Here is a 21,869-nt window from a genome sequence, read left to right on the forward strand (position 1 = left end):
TTTTATGCAGTTCAGCAGAACATAGGAGTGGTGAAGACTGCTTCCCCCTACAGCATCCATTACTTATAAAGCACTAGCACATTTTAGATGTCTGACTTTTTTTAAGTTGTAAACTGTAGATTGTAGCTCTATTTAATAATAGACTATACAATATTGGACAAAAGTTGGTCAGTTGATTACTTGTGTAGTCTGCTTATCATATTTTGGATAGAATGAGGACATAAGTAGTCAATTACAAGACCCACTTATTTCTTTGGTGTCAGTTTAGACTTGAAAAACAAATATGCTTCTGAGAGTTGGGCATATTTGATACTTCATTGTCTGAATAAGTTGCTGCTGTGGATTCCTCTTATACAAACACCTTTCAGAATGTTTGGCAGTTTTGTGTTTTTGTTTTTTTTTTTGGGGGGTGGCATGTTCATAAAAGGTTTATGGGGCTTTGGAAAGATGCTGAAATAAGAGAGAGCCATGGTTACTGACTGAAGTGGGATTAGAGCATAAAAAATGTCATGCTGGGTCCCACTGAGGTCCTCCAAGCTCAGCATCCTGTCTTAGAAAGTGGCCTATCTGTCACAAGTACCTGGCGCATCCCATAAAGTAGATCTATTTATTGTTGCTTTAGGAATAGCAATAACTCGCCTTAGTTTATCTGGCTAATAATATTATGGCATCTTCTCTAAGAACTCGTTCAAACTTCAGTATGCTAGTTTCCTGGGAGACAACTTTTTTTTTTGTTCTAGTCATAGCTAGGTTTCGGACCCAGACTAGGAAGCTAGCTTGCCCAACGTCAAAGTTCTGCTGTGATTGCTGTTAAAGGCGTACAATGTAATGTCGGCAGTCATTCATCCCAGAGGTGACTATATATGCACTTATGAGTGCCTTCAAAAGAACATTTTGATTTTACTAAAAGGTGTCAGAATACAAATATTAAAAGGTGTTCGTATAAATGGAATGTTGGCTCTGTTATGATTTAATACTAATGGAGAGGGCACATTTACTACAGTGAATTCCTTTTGTATGAAACAAACTGCATAGGTTTGATTCTGAGACTGTATTGGTGCCTTTGCCAGTGTATAAATCATAAGTGTGTATTTTCAGTTGGATATTAAGAGTGGGTTTAGGTGGGTATCTCTGTACTTAATAGTTGACCAAAAGCAAGTCTGAAGGCTAATTTATTTGTAGAATTGGGTTAGTGGGGGGAGGGAGGAATTCGTACTATTTTTCGTTCAAAATATATATAAATTAAATGTTTGACTTGTATTTTAATGTTGCATGTTGAATTCCGAATTTTTAACAAGTCCTTGATGTTTCAATTTGAAAGTGACCAGTGGGGCTGAGGCTGAGTCCACTGAGACTAAGATGACTGCCTTTCCTGATTGGCCTTGGCTATTCCATACATTGTGACCCTTGCCCTATGACCCTTTGGCTGACCTTACCGGAAGCCATGATGACAGCAGCCTTTTGCCATTAGACGCAGGGTGATGGTGAGGATTCCAAGGGTTAGACAAAACTGGTTAATCTGAACTAGGTGACTGTTACCTTGCGTGTTGTTGTGGCCACCAAAAACCTCCTACTGTGATGTAAGTACTTAGAGTAACTAGTAATATATGTAAAATATAGAAATGCATGTAATAAGTTAAGTTTTATATTTTACAATGACCTGTAAAATAAAACTTAGCAAGGTAAAGAAGAGCAGTCACTTCTAACATCTTAGGTGCAGCATCTTTAAGGCGATCTGTTTATTTTTCTCTTAATTTTAGATATATTTACTTAGGCAAAGTCACAGTTATATTGGAGGTCTATGATTTAAGTCCTACTCTTGTAATGTCAGATTTTTTTTTTTTTTTAATCTTAAACATTCATAAATTTATAATGTTTAGATTTATCCTGTCAATATAACTGCATCTAAAGTCTTTCTTTGTATACAATAAAGGTGGTGGTGGCGGCGGAGGTGGTGGTGGCGGCGGTGGCGGCGGCTATAGAAGTCAGAGGACTGGAAGAGACAAATACGGACCACCTGTTAGAACAGAGTATAGGTTGATTGTTGAAAACCTTTCCAGCCGTTGTAGCTGGCAGGACCTGAAGGTATGAAAATCTGTTAGACTTGCTGACTTCTCTAAGACAAACAGTACATTTAGTTGCAGATGGGGTGATCCAGCACTCCTATTTTTCTGTCAGTAAGGAGGGCTGAATTAGACATAATCTGTGGGTGACAACTTCAGGTGAGCGTTGGCTCGGTCTCCTCAGGGTGTGTTGTCCGAGCTATTGCACTGACTGTTACTACAGTCTCTCCGTGACTGAAAATTCAGTTACCAAAATAGGGATTGCTTCAGGGAGCAAAAATCTTAACAGTACTTTTCATTACTACAAAAAAGATTTATTACAGCTATTTAAAAAAAAAAAAAAAAAAAAAAGTGGATTTCAGGCTTGCTGCTGGTAGGGCCGCCTTTTGTCAAAAACTGATGGGAACAATCTGTTACCGCTACCTAGGTCCAGGACATTAGTTCCAGCGGCTGCACAATTTGGCTAATGTCCCCTGGCTCCCAAATAACTTGAGCAGTGAAGATGGCCTCCAGGAAAAGCAGATCTGCTTTGTGGAATCACCATTCATCTTCATCCTCAAAAGCATTGACTCGAGGGCTGAATCTTCAGATAGGGAAGACCCAGATTAGCCAAACCTAAAAACTTCCAATCTGCAGAGACCACTGTTGGACTTTGAAAAATATGCCACCCAAATTGAATCATGGCGTCATCAATAAAGTCATTGCACATGGAGGCAGAGCTTTCCAGAAAGCATAGATACATTTATTGACAGACTGAAGCAGAAACATCAGTGGCATTGAAGCATGTGTAAAATGTGAACTGAAAGTGCATAAGTCCTCCAATGCAACTATGAAACGGAATCCAGGAAGGAAGCCACATGACACATCTACGTATCGCTAGGCATGAGGACTGACTTTTCATGGATAAATTCCCAGTTTTTGTGTGTGATTTGTCCCCACCCCACTCCCAAAGTATCTTCTCCTTTAAAAGGCAAACAGCATGTGATGCACAAGAACTGGTTCTGGACAATACATATTACAAAACAAGTGCAGGAGCAATATGCATAGTGAGGCCATGACCATATCCACACCACAAGAGGAAGAAGGAAGTCTCCACTGAAATTGCACCAGAGGAGGGATGCACAGGGAACTGTCCTTCTGGAAGGAAGGTGCTAGAGGGAGAGGAGAAATTCTGGGGAGAGGTGGAAAGGAGATACTGGAAGAAAAGAACTAAGATATTGAAAGGAGGCTCTGGGAGAAGTAGTAACTTAATTTCATCCAGCCTTCTTCTGTAGAATCTTAATTTCCCTGTACGTACCAGGATCAGTCCAAGACACCTGGGTTGTGACTCCGCAATCTTAATTTTCCTAGTGTGTAGCAGATGGACTCAGGACCAATGGGTATAGTGTACTCCTGATAGCAGTTGGAGACTGATCAGATTTAAATCTGACGTCAGCCCCTTGTACATATACCCCTGCAGGAAGTGCAGCTCTTCAGTATTTTCAGTCTCCATAGCAGTTGGACTATCTGCACGCTCTCACAGCGTTAGAACAAAATTCAATGGAGAAAACTTACCCCTGAAGACGAGCCCCGCTCTCCTGCGGTGATACCCTCTGGTCCCTTCCCCAGTTGAGAATTCCCGAGGTGATTTCTGTGGTCCCTCAGAGGTGAGCCTCTGTCCAACGGCCGAATCGCGGTGAGGACCTAGCCCCCAATCTTGGGCGCAGCGGGTGCACCCTAGAGCACGGCAGTGAAGGTATTTGCCCTCTCCCCCTGCAGCCGGAGACCGCCCGGGACGAAACCGGGAAGCGCCGATGGTAAGGTAGAAAACTTCAGCATTGACTCTGGTCTCAGAGGTTCGAGGAGTCGCGCAGGTCGCCAGCTGGGACCTGTGCCGCCGGGTTGATCTTCCCTAGCAGGGCCAGGCCTTGGTTAGTTTCAATGGTCTTCCCATGTGGAGACCCTTCGAGGTGGTCACCGTCGCCATATTGGCCCTATTCACCGCTCTGTCCGCAGTCTCGATCCGGGCGCACAAAATACTTGCGTGCCTATAGCCATGGCACCACCGGGAACAGAGCTCAAGGCCTCTGCCCAGCATGCCATATCAGAGCCGCACAAAGCGAAGAGGCCAACACCCAGTGCGAGGAGGTCCTGGGAGATCCAGGCCAGGGCCAGTCCACCCAGGACAGAGTACTAGCTCCTCAGTAAGTACCCCGGACCTAGCAAATTCCAGCAGGACACCCCCTCAGACAGGGACCTCTAGGGACTCAACGCTCCTTAGCTTGGGACCCAGCGTCTAGCTCATGGGTGGAATTCTTCAAAAGGCTACACACCTTCATCCACGTACAGACGGAGCCTCCAGCTAAACAGCCACAGTCTCCACCAGAAGACCTTTATCCCTCGGGCCACGCTAGGCCTAGACAAACGTTTCCACCGCCCAGAAGCCCCACCTATGGGGACACGGACAAGTCTGAAGAGGAAGCAGAGCCCCTAGAAGAAGGGGAACAGCCTGACTCCCACAAGGAGATCAAAACTGAGGAACCGGTTACAAATCCTGCTGAGCAAACCTCGCCCCACAGCATGGGATTACCTACAAGTCCTCTGTCTGGCATCCACACTGGAAGTAGTGCCATGGCACGAGCTCACATTGAGACCCCCTACAGCGCTCGCTCCTATTGCAATGGAATCCACTGTCTCAGAACTATGCCGTTCGTCTATCACTCCTGAGCAGGGTCCGGACCCAGTTACGATGGTGGCTGCAGGGCAGCTACCTGAACCAGGGGGCAAGGCTATCCTCACCAACCTGGACCCTGCTCACCACAGACGCCAGCCTACAAGGATGGGGTGCACACTGCAATGAGCTAACTGCCCAAGGGCAGTGGAACACAGTCGGGATGGAACATCCCGTGCCTAGAAGCACGGGTGGTCAGACTAACCTGCCTGCAGTTCGCTCACAGACTTCAAGACAAAGTGGTCAGAGTAATGTTGGACAACGCCACGACAGTGGCCTACATTCTCCGTCGGGGGGAACCAGAAGCCAACAGGTGTCTCTGGAAATCGACCCTCTGTCATGGGCGGAAGTAAACCTCCAGGAGATCTGTCATCCACATCACCGGGAAAGACAACATCATGGCAGACTACCTCAGCAGAGAAAGTCTAGACCCAGGAGAATGGAAGCTGTCGCCCGCAGCGTTCCAAATGATAGAGAACCGGTGGGGGACACCAGACATGGACCTTCTGGCAAACCAGTCCAACGCTCAAGTACCCAGGTACTTCAGCTGCAGGCAGGAACCTCAGTCTCAGGGGATCGATGACCTGGCCACAGGGGACCCTATTATACACCTTCCTGCCGTGGCTCCTATTTTGCGGAATCATCCACAAGATACAGCTGCACAGGGGACTAGTACTGACCGTGGTACACACACGAGGAGACTACTAGCAGGGACCCCCCTGCCACCACCTCCACACAGTCCTGCTGCAGCAAGGCCCGATCCAACTCAATTCTCTTACAGCCTGGCCATTGAGAGGACTCGCCTGAGAGCGGATACTCGGGGGGGCTGTAATCGACACACTACTCCGAGCACGCAAGTTTCCCGTATCTTTAACGTACATAAGGATTTGGCAAGTAGTCGAAGCCTGGTGCAAAGACCACGACAACATACCACGCTCAATTAAAGTTCCCGTGATCTTGGAATTCCTGCAGAACGGGCTACAGAAGGGTCTATCCCTCAACTCCATCAAGGTACAGGTAGTAGCATTGTCATGCTACGGCTCCAAGAGCGAGGGCGACAGCATAGCTTCACACTTCCTGAAAGGAGTCAAACACGTCCGCCCACCACTAAAGTGGCCAGTACCTCTTGGAATCTAACCTGATATTGGATTTCCTAGCAGGAGCCTCCTTCAGGCCCCTCCGAGGTCTGTCCCTCCACCTGTTAACCATGCATTGCAGTAAAGGTGTTGCTTTGTAGAACCGCCAGTGCTCAAAATCAGTCTCGGGTGTATCTGTGCTATTAGTACCCTCACCACCCAAGGCACTATCTGCACATAAATCCTTAATACAGTGAGCACCGAAATATGCAAGAATCAGTCCTCTATGCATTTGTCATCAGGGTAGCTTGCTCCTGCTTTGAAGACACCATCTGTGAAAAAGCCCCTAGTTACATAATGTTTCTTACCTTTTGAAGGTGAGGCAGATGTAAAAACACCCTTGGAGATCTTCAGTTCATCCTAGCTGATAGCATTCGAGGTTTTCACAGATACAATGGACCATTGTCCCCCATAGTCTGAAGTGCTAGAAGTTAAGAATTTAAACTTGGCTCTATCCACAATTGGAAATCAAGCTTAATTTTTTCTGTTATTTATTTATTCAACCTTATATACCGGCTTTCAAATTCATTTCAAGGCGGTTTACATTGATTGAAATTGCAGTAGCAGCATTCAAATACATATATACTAAAAACATATCCTTAAACATAATACAAGGCTATAATAAGGTAAAACCAAAGGCTCACTAACTAAACAGTACATTAAAACTAATCTCTTTCAAATCGCAGCAGTACTGCCACATCTTACCAGGATATCCCCCTTCCCTCTACCCCTCCATCTACCCTCCTCCCCCCCCACCCATCTCCCCTACTTCCATCTCCAACTCTCATCTCCATCTTCCCCTGGTGTCTCTGTATTACTATGATGAACGGGATCAACTATTTAGGCTAAAAGCCTGTTATCAATGAGGTATCCATATTTTGTAGCAAGTAGGCTCTATAAATCAATCTACCAGATAATCTCAAGTACAAAACATTGCAATAATGTAGGATTGAGACAAGCGCATAAACCAGTGGGCATCTGTAGAAATTAGTTGGGTTTTAATACAGTCTGTGATGCAAATAGACTAAAATGGTCTCTAGTTGCCCAGCATATCTTTGGGGTTGTAACTGCTACTCCGTGCAGGTTACCTCACACAGAAATCATACACCAAATTTGTATCTTGGATCTTCATTTCCATCCTCTGCCCTCTGGCATTCTGTCACAGTTGTCGTCTTCACCTCTTCTGGGAGGGCATTCCAGGTTTCCACCATGCTTTCTGTGCAAAAAAAAAAAAAAAAATTTGCTGCCGATCTGAATCTACCCTTTTGGCATTTTCATATCTGCTGCATTATTACCTTTCAGGTACTTGAATATCTGAATCATATTTCCTGCATGCCCCTCCTTTCCTCTAGGGTATGCATACTTAAGTCTGCAGGTCTCACATGTCTTCTGATGCAGACCCCATTTTATTTTGGATCATGTCTGTATTGTATAAAAACTCACTTTGTTTTGGTGGCTTTCATTCCAATCTGCCGAAGGGATTAACCTTCCAAATTATCCACTCCAAATTTGTTCTCTCCATGGATGGAGAACCAATTTAGAGAGGTTTCACATTGTAGGGGGGCGGGGTGCCCCTAGTCATCCTAGAAGAAAAGTCTGCACAAGTCTCCAAGTTAAGGATAGTAGTAAATGCAGAAATCGGGTGGCCAACAAAATTCTTATTCCAGATAATTTAGTGCTGTCCCACCTGAAAATATAAAATGCATAGAAAAAAGAAGAAACAGGCTCTTGTGTACTGTTAGGGCTATTTGATTGGCAAGGAAAGAAAACATCTTGGGAGACAAGCTGTTGCTTGAACCCCTAGGAGTGATCGGTGGACTAGAATGTGACCAAACTCTTGCTCCGGGGGGGGGGGGGGGGGGGAGAAGGGGGTTGTTTTCTACATCGGAGTCTGGTTTACATAAAATGTATTCATAATAGGTTGGTACATGAGACACATTCCTCATTTCCTAGCATGTAGCCAGATGGACTCGGGACCAATGGGTTATGCTCCCATGCCAGCAGCTGGAGATTCAGTCACATTTCAAAACTGATGTCACCCTAGATAACCTCAGCCCTTCAGAGAAAAAAAATGAGCCCTGCTCTCCTTCGCTAATACCTAAAGGTCCCTCCCCAAGTTGAGAATTTCTAAGGTGATTTCCAAGATCACTCAGAGGTGTGCCTTGGTTCGGTTCCCAGTGTGGACTTTGCTACTTAACCCGCTGAAAGGAGCGGGTGCAGGAAGCTGAGCTTGGCAGTGACGGCCAAAGCCCTCCCCCATAGCCAGAGGCCATCTCTGTACCCAGCCGGTAAGCACTGTCCCCAGGTATTTACCTCCCCACTGGTCTCTTTGCTTGGCACGCTGTACTGATGTTCCCAATGCCATTGGGTTAAGGGGGCATGGGCTTCCGAGCAGGTTGACTGGCCCCCTCTGGTGTGCTAGGCCCCACATTAGGCTTGGTCAGCCCACTGCATAGTAGGCCACGGTGGTGCCATCTTGTGTGCATCTTTGTGCATGCCATATTGCCCTCCATAGAACATAGGTATATGCAGTGCATCGGCTCCGCACACGCATAATGTTACGCGCATACATAAGCGCACAACCTACTAAGCGCAGAAAACAGATTAAAGCCAGGTGCACGGGCTATGCATGCACCTTGCTGTGTCCCAGCTAGGCACCTGAAATCTGTAAGCATAAAATTTTAATCATGAACTGACAATGCACAATTACTGTCACCAGTGCCTCTGCGCTCCTTGTCATATTAGATCTTCGCAGTCTGACCTGGATTCCAACTTATGTCAGCACTGTGAGGAAGTACGGGGAGTGTTGGTGTCCCCTGACTTTGCTAAGCTCGGCTCTTCCCATTCAGAGGATGGGTTAGCCACAGCCTTAACTGGCAGTACTCTAGATCTGAGTACGCCTATGACTGGGTTATCCATGGGAGAGGGAAATTCAGCGGCACTTACCCCAATACCTCCTAGGTTAGGCATGGACCCGGCTGCCTTTTTCTTGGGTGGAATTTTTCTAGGGCCTTCAAGCCTTTGTACAGGCACAGTCTGCTACCTCACTTGCCCCTAGCCGAATGGAACCTCAGCCAGTAAGCCCTCCCTCGCCCAGTCCTATCGGCGGACTTCGAGGCAAGCCCCATCTCACCCACTGTATCCCTGGCAGGGTCCTGGACAGCACAGACGAAGAGGATACTGATTCCTTGGAAGATGGCTTAGAACTGTATCTGACCATGTTACGGTTTTTCCAAGGAGACAAATTGCCGTCCCTAGCTTCCCAGGCCCTGGGGTGGACTTTGATGAAAACAAAGAAGAATCCTATTCTGATTGCCCTATGGAAAGCTGCTTGCTACTTTCCAGTACTAGAAGCCATCCAGGAGTTGATTGACCTGGAATGGGATGCATTAGAAGCTTTATACCCACTGGATGAAAGAGCATTTGAGTTTGCCTAAAAGTGGATGGGCTGGTCTATGCCATCTTAGTGAAGAACTATCCCAGTGGAGGGAAGAGTGGCCTTAAATGATGTGCACGATAGACAGATGGAGTCCACCCTTAAACGGGCCTCTGCAGTCAAGGACCGGAGTTTGCCACCCCTGCTTTAAAGGATCATACCTTTTCAGAAGCAAATTGGAAAAGCTGGCAAGTAAATGGAGTGAGTCTCCAGTTCCCCGGCTACCAGAAAATAAGAGAAAGCAGTTACAGTGCCCCTTGCCTATGAGGGGTGTCTGCAGGGGCTCCCAACACTTTTGCCCCTATAGAAATTAGACACTTTGGAGGTCTTGGCTGTTTGGGAGTTATCAATCCTCTTGTAGTCGTTGGCCCAAGAGAGGGACATGCTCAGGTTCAAGTTCGTCCCAAATCACCCAATGAAATTTTGCCAACCCACCCTCTGAACGCGGAGAATAGGGGTTGACTGTCCCTCTACCAGCAGTGGGTCGAGATCACTTCGGACAAATGAATACTGGAAGTCATACAAGAAGGATATGCACTAGAATTTCACAGCACTCCTCAGGACATATTCATGGTGTCTCCATGCCACTCCCAATCCATCAAGAACCGCAACGTTTCCTACACTTTGGTACTGGGTTGCCATTACGTGTTCCAGGCACGGTCTCTTGGCCTAGCCACTTCCCCCAGAACATTTTCCAAGATTATGATGGTCGTAGCAGCAGCATTGAGAAAAGAGGGAATCCCGGTGCACCCATACTCTGACAACTGGTTCATCCGGGCCAAGTCCGTGGAAGAGTCTCTGGATGACCAACAAGGTGACCTCCTCGTTTCAGGAACTCGGCTGGGTCAAACACCTGGACAAAAGCAGGCTCATGCCCTCCCAGTTGGAATATCTGGGAGTCTGGTTCATCACCAAGCAGGGCAAGTGCATTGGTGGTTGAGCACAATACGCCCAACTGTGTGGAGCTATCTCAAAGTTCTTGGGTTGATGGCAGCAACACTGGAAGTAGTGCCATGAGCTAGGCCAAATGTGAGCCCTTCAGCGCTCTGTCACGTTGGAACCCGCAGTTTCAAGACTTTTCGATATGCTCTCGCCTCCAGTGGTGGTTGCAGAAAGCTCATCTGAGCAGGGATAGTATCCCTGTCCTCCCTGAACTAGCTGGTCCTCACAACAGACGCAAGCCTCCGGGGCAGGGAAGCTCACTGTCAGGAACTGACAGCCCAGGGATGTTGGACCGAGGAAGAGGCCCTCTAGAACAGTCAGATTGGCATGTCTACAATTCAGTCACTCCAGGGTCAAGCAGTCTACGCAATGACTGTGGAATATATCAACCACCAGAGAGAACCAGACAGACCCAGCATCCCATCCTGCCACAGCTGCCCAAGAACTGTGCCAAGGATTTGCCCGTAGAGTGGATATCTATTTCAAGAGATTGAGTAAGCCATCATCCAGTCCCTAGATCAGGGCATCTATTTTCTTACTGGAGTTCAGTGTTTATGATTGAGTACAGTTAAGGTTATCCATTTTTAATCGTTCATTAGTATTTCCACAGTGGCTCTTGAGAATACTACAGGGCTGAAGTCACTGCAGGGATGTATCTTAGGGCAGGGGTCGGGAACCTTTTTGGCCGAGAGCCATGAACACCACATTTTAAAATGTAATTCTGTGAGAGCCATACTAACTACAACCCCCTACTCTCCTGATGCCCCCCCCAAGACCTCCAAAATTAATTTACTACAACCCCCCTCCCCCCCCCCCAAGACCTGCCAAAAGGCCCTGGTGGTCCAGCGGGGGTCTGGGAGAGATCTCCTGGACTTGGGCTGTCAGCTGCCAGTAGTCAAAATGGCATAGACTGCCCTTTGCCCTTACTATGTCACAGGGGCTACCGCCGCCATTGGTTGACCCCAGTGACATAGTGAGGGCAAAGGGCAGTCTATGCCATTTTGACTACTGGCAGCTGACAGCCCAAGTCCAGGAGATCTCTCCCAGACCCCCGCTGGACCACCAGGGACTTTTGGCAGGTCTTGAGGGGTTTTGTTAGATTTTTACTTTTTTATTAAAGAATTGTCTGCGAGCCAGATGCAGCCATCAAGAGCCACATCTGGCTTGCGAGCCATAGGTTCCTGACCCCTGATCTAGGGTGACATCAGCTTTGAAATCTGACCTCCATCTCCATCTACTGGTAAGGGAGCATAACCCACTGGTCCTGAGTCAATCTGTCTACACGGAGGAAAATGAAATTATCAGGAAAGTAATTTCTCCAATTTCCTGCTAAGTTAGTGTTTAACTTTGCTTTAAGTCAATCCTTAAACCAGCGTGTGTATTTGTTTTAAACCTAAGCTATATGCTCAAGCAGTTCTCTAGTTTTAGAATGGCAAAAGAGCTGCAACCTCCTTTCTGAAGCAGACCCTAACCCATAGAAAACTTTCCAGCATTATCTCAATAGCACTGGCAATGCAGTGACTGACCACAGTTTCCAGTTTGGTGGCAGACTGCAGATTTGTTTGCTGCATCTGGGCAGGACTGGTCTTGTAGTTGCATATTGGCCAGCTGAACTCCCACAGCACAGTAGATTCAGAATGTTTTATTATTCTTTGTATGTTTCTGGGGTAAAGTTAGTTTCTTCCTCATAGGACCCAGTTTATGGTTCAGGTTATGTTCCTGTTGTAAAAGAAAATTAAAAAAGGGGGGTTTATTGGTGCACCCCCCCAAAAAAACAACTTTCCTTCTATTAGCAGGTCTTATCCTTTCTGTAGCCATCCCATTCATTAGAGATTTAGGCATATTTCACAGTCACCATATCGTCATAGGATTTCCCCCCCCCCCCCCCCCCCTAATCCCATGTTGTGAGTTCTCCCTTCTAGCTTGCATAAATAGGGGCAAAGAAGCACAGCAGGAAATCTCGTAAATACATGAAAGACTTCTAGAATTTTCCAGAAAGCTGTAGGACTTTCTATTCTATGCCACATGTAGCCATTTGGACCCACTTGTATGAGTGAACTGTCTTCAGAGAACACCTGTTAGATAAGCAACCTTGCTTAAAGGGCTGTTGTGACTCCAGTAAATCTTTACATTTCAGACTTGTGCTCTTTAAGTATCTTTATTTTTTAACCAAATTCACTTTCTCCTAGGACTTCATGAGGCAAGCTGGTGAGGTGACCTATGCAGATGCTCACAAGGAACATACAAATGAAGGAGTCATTGAATTCAGGTCTTACTCTGACATGAAGCGTGCACTTGATAAACTAGATGGCACTGAGATAAATGGTAGAAAGATCAGGCTGGTTGAAGACAAGCCACGTAACAGACGTTCATATTCGGGAAGCAGATCAAGGTAACTAAGAAAATGGTGTGCTTGTATGATACTCTTAAGAAGTCATGCTTTAGGCCTCTGCTGCTATGTATAGGTCTCATTGCTGTAGGTGAGCAAATTTACTTCTCAGCCTTCTCTTCATTTGAATAGAGTTAATTGGGGCAAAGTGGCCTGTCCTAGCTCAGATAACTTAGTTCATTAGAATGGGGATCTAAAAAGGTAGCGTGTTCATAAAATGTCTGGTCTAAATAGAGATCAATATTCAAAAGCCAATTAGGCACATAACTCACAGGTTATTTGTTTTAATGTAAATTTTTTTTATTTTTTTTTTTAAAGATATTCAGCCACTTAATGGGCTGTAATTTAGCCAGAAGATAGGTGTTCCAGGGCATTCCATAGCTTCAGTGTAGCTTACCCGATTTTCAACTATAACTGACTGTTGGGTTAAGAACTTTAGACCTGCTTCACAGTATATTTAAGGTTATCCAGCCTCATGTGGCTGGATAACCTACTTAAACCGGATATCTTCAAAAGATTTCCACTTAAGTGGTAATCACTACCACAAATATCATGACTCTTCTCCCCCCCCCCCCCCCCCCCCAGCCCCTCTAAATTTAAAATAAGCTTTTATGTGTGCCAGTCCTCTTCCCATCCTTCCCCAGTTAATACTGTAAAAAAAAAAAAAAAAGCCTCCTTTCTGTTCATAACTAGATCAGTCCAGACAAATGGGCTTTGCATCCCTACCAGCAGATGGAGGCAGAGAACACTACTACTTTATCTGAGAGGGCCACCTGCAGTTTCTCAGTATTTCTCCAGTAGATGGTAGAGGTGCGAACCTGCAGGCTGCAGTCTTAGGGAGGAGAAGTAGGATTTCTAGAGGACAGCTCCCTGAGGTGTGAAGTTTCTTTGTGGGAGGGGTTGTGATAGCCTGGGGTCCTGGTTCCCTTGCCACCCCTAGTGATGAGCCTCTTCCAACCAGAAGCAGGGAAGTATTTAGTTTAATTCCTTCTGTTTTTGCTGGTGTCTTTCTTTTATAAAAAAAAAAAAAGAGAAGGGAGAGTTGAGCTCTGGCGGCTGATTACTGTGCTGCTGGGAAGGCAGTCTGAGGTGAGTGGGGCCAATTTGACAATTTTATCAGGGCTGGATGTCAAACTGGAACAGCGCCACAGACTGCATTGCAGGCAGGGACTATTTTTAGGCAGGATCACACAGTATGACACCACCTACTCAGAACGGGAAAGTTTACCGCTGCTGTAGGGGGAAAACAGCTGCACCTCAACATGACCATGTTGTGCCCTGAGCGAGTCTCCAGGGAGATGGGACCTACCACAGGGGAGCATGGTGCCTCGAGTGCAGCGAGCCGGTGCGGGGGGGGGGGGCCTGAGGTTACGGTGTCCATCTTAACTTCTCATGCTAGAAGCAAGGCATCAGCTGGGGAGTTCTAGGGTCCTCCCCCCACACACACCTTTTCCTGCAAATCAGACCTCTGTCAGTCATAGGGAGGGGGACCAGGGGGACACTGATCCAGATCGGTGTTCAACTGATTCGGAGGAGTTCTCCAACAAATTTCTCCTGCTCCTCCAAAAAGCCTATTTGGCCAAAAAAGAGGCGAGATCCAAGTGGCCGCTCCCTAGAAAGGCTCAGGCACCCAAGAAACCTAGGGAGGAGAAGTCTAGACAACTACAGTGAGGTCCGAGAGATCTGGTTAAGGACCCTGATGCCGTGTTGGGGGGACTCGGTGCAGGATTCAGATGACGTGGCTGAGGGTGATGATCCTTGGGTGGTCAGGCTGCATCCTCTTAATTCCCCAAGTTCTGGAGGAGCTGGGGGATCAAGGTTATGAAGGAAGACTCCGACAATGAGGGAGTGAACCTCATCCTGTCCACCTAAGGCTTTTCTGTTGCCAAAGAAGGTGAAGTTGGTGGATCGGGAGTGGGAATCTCCCGAGGTAGGCCTCAGAATGGCCCGGGCGATGGCTAAGCTATATCCCTTGCCGGACAGACCTTCAAAATTTCTAAGGTTGATGCAGCAGTGACCAGGAAGACTACCATTCTGGTGGCAGGCATGGCCGCGTTGAAGGATTTGAAAGATCGAAAGTTGGAATTTTTGCTAAAGAGGTTATTTGAGGTTTCGGCTGTAAGCCTTCGTGTAGCTGTCTGCGGGAGCTTGATGCAGAGGGCCTGTTTGTGCTGGGTCCAGAAGGCTCACTAGAAGACAGTGGGGACGTCAGTTGAGGCCACTTAGGCTGCCCAGTTTAGAAGCAGGTGTTGTGTATTTGGTAGATGCCCTGTACAACATGGATTGCGCGTAAACCAGGAGCATGGTCTTGGCTATGGTATCATGGAGGTTACTGTGGAAGTGTGATTGAAAGCCTACCTGAGTAACCTCCCCTCTAAGGGCAAGTTGCTGTAAGGAGAGGACCTAGAGCAACTGATGAGGCAGTTGGGAGAGTTGAAGGGAAACAAGTTGCCCGATGACTAGAAAGACCACCAAGAAGTTCTTTCCACCACATGCTCTCTTTCGAGCCGCGTGGAGATTTCAGTCAAGCAGAAATTCCATGCCTGCAAGGCTCAGGCAGGCAACAGTCCTTTTGAGTGCAACATCAGTGGTGCCCAGAGGGGAGGTGGAAGTAAAGTTGGACAATAAAGGCAAACTGGTCCGGTCCGCTCCTCCCCCCCAACAGTGATCGGAAGGAGGCTATCTTTTTTTATTTTTTTTTACGAGGAATGGGCCAGGATCATGATAGACCAGTGGATGCTGGACATGGTGCGAGACAGCTATGCCTTAGAATTTTCTTGCCTGCTCAGGGATGCCTTTGTGATAGTTTGCTGCATCTCCCGTTCCAAGCAGGAGGCAGTGTGGGCTACTTTGCAAAAGTTGCAGCTTTTGCAAGTGATCGTACCAGTGCCACCTCAGGAAAGGGGGCAGGGAAGGTACTCAGTATATCTTGTCCCATCCTAGACCTGTAGGTAGTCAGTGTTGTCCTCCAGGTGCCACGTTTTCGGATGGAAACTTTGCAAACCGTGATAGCAGTGGTTTTGCAAAGGGGAGTTTCTGGTGTCATTGGATATGATGGCCTATTTCCATAAGGGCTGATCACCAGAGGTTCATGGTCCTTGGGAAGCATTTCCAATTTTGGGCCCTTCTTTAGGTTGGCAGATGTTCACAAAGGTGATGATAGTGGTGGCGGCTGCTCTCAGGAGAGGGAATCCTGGTCCATCCAATCATGGACTATTGGCTTATCAGGGCAAAGTCAGATGTGAAGAGTCGTCCAATTGAACGTGTGAGATAGCTCCTGGACTCGTTGGGCTGGCTGACTAACCTGGCGAACAGTAATTTGGAACCATCCCAGTCTTTGGAGTACCTGGGGGCTTGATTCTATACCCGGTTAGGGAAGGTGTTTCTAACCACAGAGAAGAGTCAGGTTGCAGGGTCAGGTGCTCAGTCTTCTACATCTTTCGGTTCCCAGAGTCTGGGACTCTTTGCAGGTTCTTGGCTCTATGATTTCTATGCTGGAGTTAGTTCCATGGGCCTTTGCTTATATGCAGCCATTGTAGAGGACTCTGCTATCCCAGTAGAATCCACTTTTGCAGGAATCTCAGCTTCTGTTGCTGCTTCAGGGGGATGCCAGATCCACTTTCTCATGGTGACTGTCTCAAAGCAATCTGGAGAGAGGAATGGACCTGGAGGTACCCAACTTGGGTGGTGGTGACCACGGATGCCAGCCTCTAAGGATGGGGGGTGATTTGTCACAGCAGATCAGTCCAGGGGTTGTGGTCGCCAGAAGAGACGTCCTGTTCATCAGTCGTTTGGAGACCAGAGCAGTTTGCAAGGCCTTGCTGGCCTTTGTCCCGCTCGTTCAAGGAAGATCAGTGCGTTTTCAGACAATGTGATGACTGTGGCATACATCAGTCGTTACGGCGGCATGAAGTTTTCAGGTAGCACGGAGACACAGGATCCGTTTGGGCAGAGAGCCATCTGACAAGAATAGCTGCATAGCATGTAGCTAGGGTGGACAACATGCAGGCAGATTACCTCAGCAGGCAAGGATTGGATCCCAGGGTGTGGGAGCTGTTGTCAGAGGCCTTTGCCCTAATCTAGTCCAGGTGGAGCAGGATAGTATTAGATCTGATGGTAGTGCCAGGGAGTGCGAAGGCAGCCTGATTCTTCAGTCACAGAGTGGAAGTCTGCTCCAAGGGAATCTATGCTCTTGTCCAGCCATGGCTGACAGAGCTATTGCTGTATGTTTCCCCTGTGGTCTGTCATAGGGAGAGTTTTGCCGCATCGAGCTCCATAGATTTGCAGTACTTGGGAGCTTTGATTATAGTTGGACAATTTCTTCTCAATCTGTTTCAAAGGTGGTGATGGTGGTTGAAGAGCTGTCCAAAGAGAATGAATTGTGGTACATCTGTATCTAGCTGATTGCTTGATCTGAGCTACCTCAGTGGCAGATTGTTGCTCCTCCACTGTCAGGGTGATTCAGCAGAACCTAGTTTGGGTAATGAGATTTCCCAAGAGCAAAATTCATCCTGCCTAGATTTTTGGAGTACCTGGCATGCCCGTTTCAACATGCTAGAGAGGGTAGTGTTACTCCCAGTGGTATGCTTGCTGAACTTCAGGGTCAAACCTAAACGTTTGCTCTGAATGATAGCCCCAAGGGCCTAGGTCTGCCTGCAGATATTCAGCTCAATGAAATCGGCATGTATTAGTGTCCTGGGTGGGAGTATACATACTGTCTCTGCATAGTGCTCCTTTGTCTAGGTGGAATTTTTGGTTGCAGAATTGCAAGTTCAGATTGCCCGTTCCAGTTGAGGTGTGACTCACTCTAGCATGATATTGGTGAAAATATGATTTGTTCTGGCCTAGATAGTGGTGACCACAGATGCCAGTTTGAGTGATGTTTGGGGAGCAGTATTCAAGTGCGTATGGCTTAGGTTCTTTTAGACCATTGGAAACAGCTTGGGCCATCAAGCGTCTGTAATCAATCAAAGCCTTGGTGGTATTACTCCCTCTAGGCAGAGGAAGGGCTGTGAAAGCAATGCTTTGGCATCTGCTTCCATAAGCAGGCAAAGTTGGGTCTAAGAGCCTGATAGTGCCCTTGAAGGTGACACCCCCCCTCTCCCATCCTCCCAAAGTCTCTTCTCTAGTCTCCAGATCACCCTAACTAATAGTAGTAGAGTGGAGACTGCAGCTGTGATGGAGCGTCCAACTTCTGACCCCAGTTAGTTTTTTCAGTCGAAGAAAGGAAGATCGCTTGGCACATTACCTTGTTGCTATGAAATTTATTGGAAGCCCACCTCACTTGGTTGTAATTATGGAGAACATTATGTCTTGAAGTTGTTACTCTCTGGAACCTAATATGCTCCTATTCAGGAAATTTGCTTGCACATTCTCCACCCCAGTGATAGGCACTGCTGACAGATGTAATGAGGCTTTTAAGGAATGCACAGCATTTTCACTCGGAGGGGCTCGGGTGACCTTGTTTCGCAGACACTGGTAAGGCTTAAGTGCAGAGAGAGGCCACTGCAGTTCAAGCAAGATTAAGGGTTGCTGATCTAAGGTCCAATTGACTTCAAATGCTTTACTTTCATGGTTTGACTCTTAACAGAAGATCACTAAGGTAATGGTTCTTTGGAGGGCTGACTTTTTTTTTTTTTCTCTTTTTCCTTGCTGCAAGCAGAAGAATAAAAGGTGTTACCTTACTAGCATATATCTGGGTTTGGAGGATACTGAGGCTGGCTTGGTATCTAGACAGAATTTTTCACCCTCTTTTTCCAGACGTCATGACTGATTCTTTCTTTGTACAGGGGCTTGCAGAAATGAGGCAACATTCCACAATCAAGCAAACTACTATATCTGTGGATGGATGACCCCACAGTCCCATCATTCGAGGGCCAGTAAAATTGAGTTGCGTAAATCTCTTCCACTGTTTGATGCATAACAATGCAGGAGACACTTTTTTCATTCTGTCTTATGAATCATTTGATTCAGTCTCACGCACCTCAGCCTCCATCAGAGCTTGTCATAGGCTGTGGCTTAAGGTGAGTAGCATCCAAGAAGTTACATGACAAGTTAATGTCCCTCCCATGTCTGGGGGCAGTCTGGCAAAAAGCTCAAAAGTGCTTGCTCAAATTAAAAACAGTCTATGGCCTTTCAGAGGCACCCATTCCATCCTTTTCAATAGTACCACCCTGCATCCTTTCTGGATCAACAGCAACCACTTCTGGTCAGGCCTGATCAGGTGGAGCACTGTCAACCCAAGATGACAAACAGGCTAAGCCAGAGCCCAGTTCTTGATCTCTCTGTGATAGTTCTCTTATCTCTGTGAGGGAGAGAATCCAGGCCTTCCTGGATTTGTGGTGCCAGGTAACGAAGAATTGCTAAGTCCTCAAGATCATGGAGTCTGGATACTATTTGCATATTGACATGCAATCCAGAACAGTCTGACCTGACCCAACTTTGTCTGGAACTGCAGTCATTCTTCAAAAAGTGATGGAGCCTGCCCTGGCATCCCAGCATGGACACTGCTTCTACTCCTGATATTTTCTCTTCCCCCAAGAAATCAAGATTGAGGCTCATTTCTGGATTTTGAGACTCCTGACCAAAACATCTCCACTTAGAGAAATTCTAACTGAATTCACATGGCATGATTCTCCCTTGTATTCAGAAGGGAGAATGGATGTATGAACTCTCTGAAAGATGTTTGCTCATATATTAAACAAAAAATGATGGAACAGACAAGTTCCTTTCTGATGAGTGATGATTGAACAGGTACACAATTCTTAAGCAATTTTAGTTAGATTCCTTATTTAATCTTATTGATTGGTTAATAAACCTAAATAAAAGTTGTTGTTGGACAGGCAACCAGTGACGTTCAATCAGACTTCCTCAGCCAGCATTAGTTAGACCCAGGAGAATAGGAATTGAGCAAAATGGCCTTCCAGTTAGTGATCAACAGATGGGGAACCCTACAAGTGGATCTCATGGTATCAAGGTAGAATTACAAATCTAAGATTCTTCAGATGCAGAAAAGATGGTGGATGTATGGGAATAGATGCTCTGATTGTCGTACCAGAAGGCTGCTTTTTGTTTCCTTTTGTGGCTACTCATAGGAAGAGTGCTAAGAATAATAGAGAATTATCCATCCTTACTTCTGATGGTAACACTGGGCAAGGAGACCATGGTTTGCCGATCTGATGTGGCTCAATGTGGAGGAATCTCTATGGCTGCTGACATAAAAGGGTCTGATCTTCATGTAAAACCCAGTTCACTTCTTGCCTATGGTTTGGCCATTGAAAGGTTTTATTTATGCAACAGATGTCCGTCCATCCATCCCTGGTGATTGTGATCATGTTGAAGGCATCTACTTGTACATATGTTCAGGCCTGGAGTGTGTTTGAAGCCTAGTGTCAACAGGCATCTTCCCCCTTAGGGCATCCATTTCACTTACCTTTCCTACAAAATGGCTTTGAAAAAAAGCTGTCTCAATTCTGTTATAGGATAAGAGAGATTCTTTGGTGGTAGAGCACCTAGATGTGATTCACAATTTTAAGCATCTTGGACTTTAATTGAGATCTCAAAGACCCCTAGCAGGAGCACCCTTTTGAGCCTGTCAAACGGGCAAGTCAAGTATCTGTGTAGTATTCGGTTCAAAGAAACATTGGAGTTACAGGCCCTGTACTTGTTCATTTCAGAGGAAAAATAACCTTACCTAAAGGAGTTCTAAACTTTCACCTAAACCAGTCAGTTTCTTTACTCTTTTTTTTAGATCACAGGAATGTAAAAGATGAAGAAAAGATGTCTAGATAAATTGGCTGTACATAGAATTATTTTTGAAATACTTAGACAATTCCATTCAGAAGTCAGATTGTTTTTCTGTTAGTTGGGCTTTGCAGGAGTGAGGTGACGGTCTTCTATAACCAGATTAGGGAAACTATTGGCAGAGCATAGAATTGATCAGGGATTATCTGTTCCTGAAGAGCTGAGAGCATATTTATTAAGCACACAAGTGGCTTCCTGGGCTTGAATTTAGGATAGTCTCTTCAGAGGATATTTGCAAGGCAGTGACTTGGTGGTCTTTGCATTGTTTTTGCTAAGCATTACTGCTTGGCTGTCTGGACTAGGAATGATACTATCTCTGGGACACAGGTCTTGAGAACAGCCTGGACCTTTTCCCACCCAGTATGAGGGAAGATTGGATATGTTCTACTCATCTAGGCTGGTATGGCAGAATAAGGAAAGAGAAATTTTTAATCTTACTCGATGGTTTTCTGTTCTTGGAATTCTACCATACCAGTCCAGAATCTCCCAGGTCAATGTAGACTGGTGAGATTATAGAAATTTATAAAAGCTTTTTTTGTTGGGTGAACAGAAGGGAGCAGGATGTATCCTCCTAAGGGATTGAGAAGCCCTTGAAATAGCTCTTATTTTTAAAATGTTAAAGTTCTTACTCATTTGTTCTGATAGTTCAGTTGAATAGTTTTGAAAAAAGTATGCTGACAAGGTTTCCTGCTGCACAAGCTCATGTATTGTGAGCGATATCATTGAAAACTTGCAAGTTCTGTCGTTACTTGTTGGCAGGGAGGCAAAACCCATTTGTCTGGACTGGTATGGTAGGATTCAACAAAAGGAAATTGGTAAGATTTAAATTTCTCCTTCTACTCAGGTCCCGATCTAGAAGCAGGAGACACTCTCGCAGTAGAAGTCGCAGGAGCAGCCACAGCAGATCTCGAAGCCGTTCACAGTAAGTTAGTTTGTCTCCATCAAACTAAGAGCTCTTCAAACACAGACTCTTTGGGTGCAGCATGTAAAGGATCTGTTCAGAGGGTCCTAAACATTTGTGGCCAACTATGTTTTGTTTTTTCATGTGGCTGACGACATCTACCCTGATTGGTAGATAACATCCCAGATGGACAGAAATTTATTTATTTAACATTTTTTATATACCAAGGTTCTGGTAACAATGTTACAAATCACTTCGGTTTACATATAACATTAGGATGACTTAACATACGAGTCTTACATAGAACAGGAAAATGAACTTGGAGAAAAATTTAGTTAAATAATACATATTAAGAGAAGTGAATAACAGCAATCTTATAGAGGCAATTAGTCAAGTATCTAGTATTTGAAACTTAAGATGGATTTGCAATTAATTCTGGTATTATTGAATAAAATGGTAAGAAGTGAAATTGTCCAGGTGGGAGGGTAT

The 21,869-nt window shown here is 45.9% G+C and overlaps 1 protein-coding gene across 2 annotated transcripts in view; it reads left to right on the plus strand.

Moving 5' to 3' along the window:
- SRSF6 (serine and arginine rich splicing factor 6) overlaps positions 1–21,869 on the plus strand; it is a 47,043-nt gene that overhangs the window by 22,416 nt on the left and 2,758 nt on the right. The window contains exons 3-5 of one of the 2 annotated variants that reach the window (XM_029613703.1): positions 1,934–2,085; positions 12,477–12,679; positions 21,324–21,401. In XM_029613703.1, coding sequence (XP_029469563.1) covers positions 1,934–2,085; positions 12,477–12,679; positions 21,324–21,401 — 433 coding nt within the window. The remainder of the gene's footprint in view (positions 1–1,933; positions 2,086–12,476; positions 12,680–21,323; positions 21,402–21,869) is intronic. The other variant, XM_029613704.1, reaches the window with a different exon arrangement.

Source organism: Rhinatrema bivittatum, chromosome 8 (assembly GCF_901001135.1).
Source record: "Rhinatrema bivittatum chromosome 8, aRhiBiv1.1, whole genome shotgun sequence".
Classification (NCBI taxonomy): Eukaryota; Metazoa; Chordata; class Amphibia; order Gymnophiona; family Rhinatrematidae; genus Rhinatrema; species Rhinatrema bivittatum.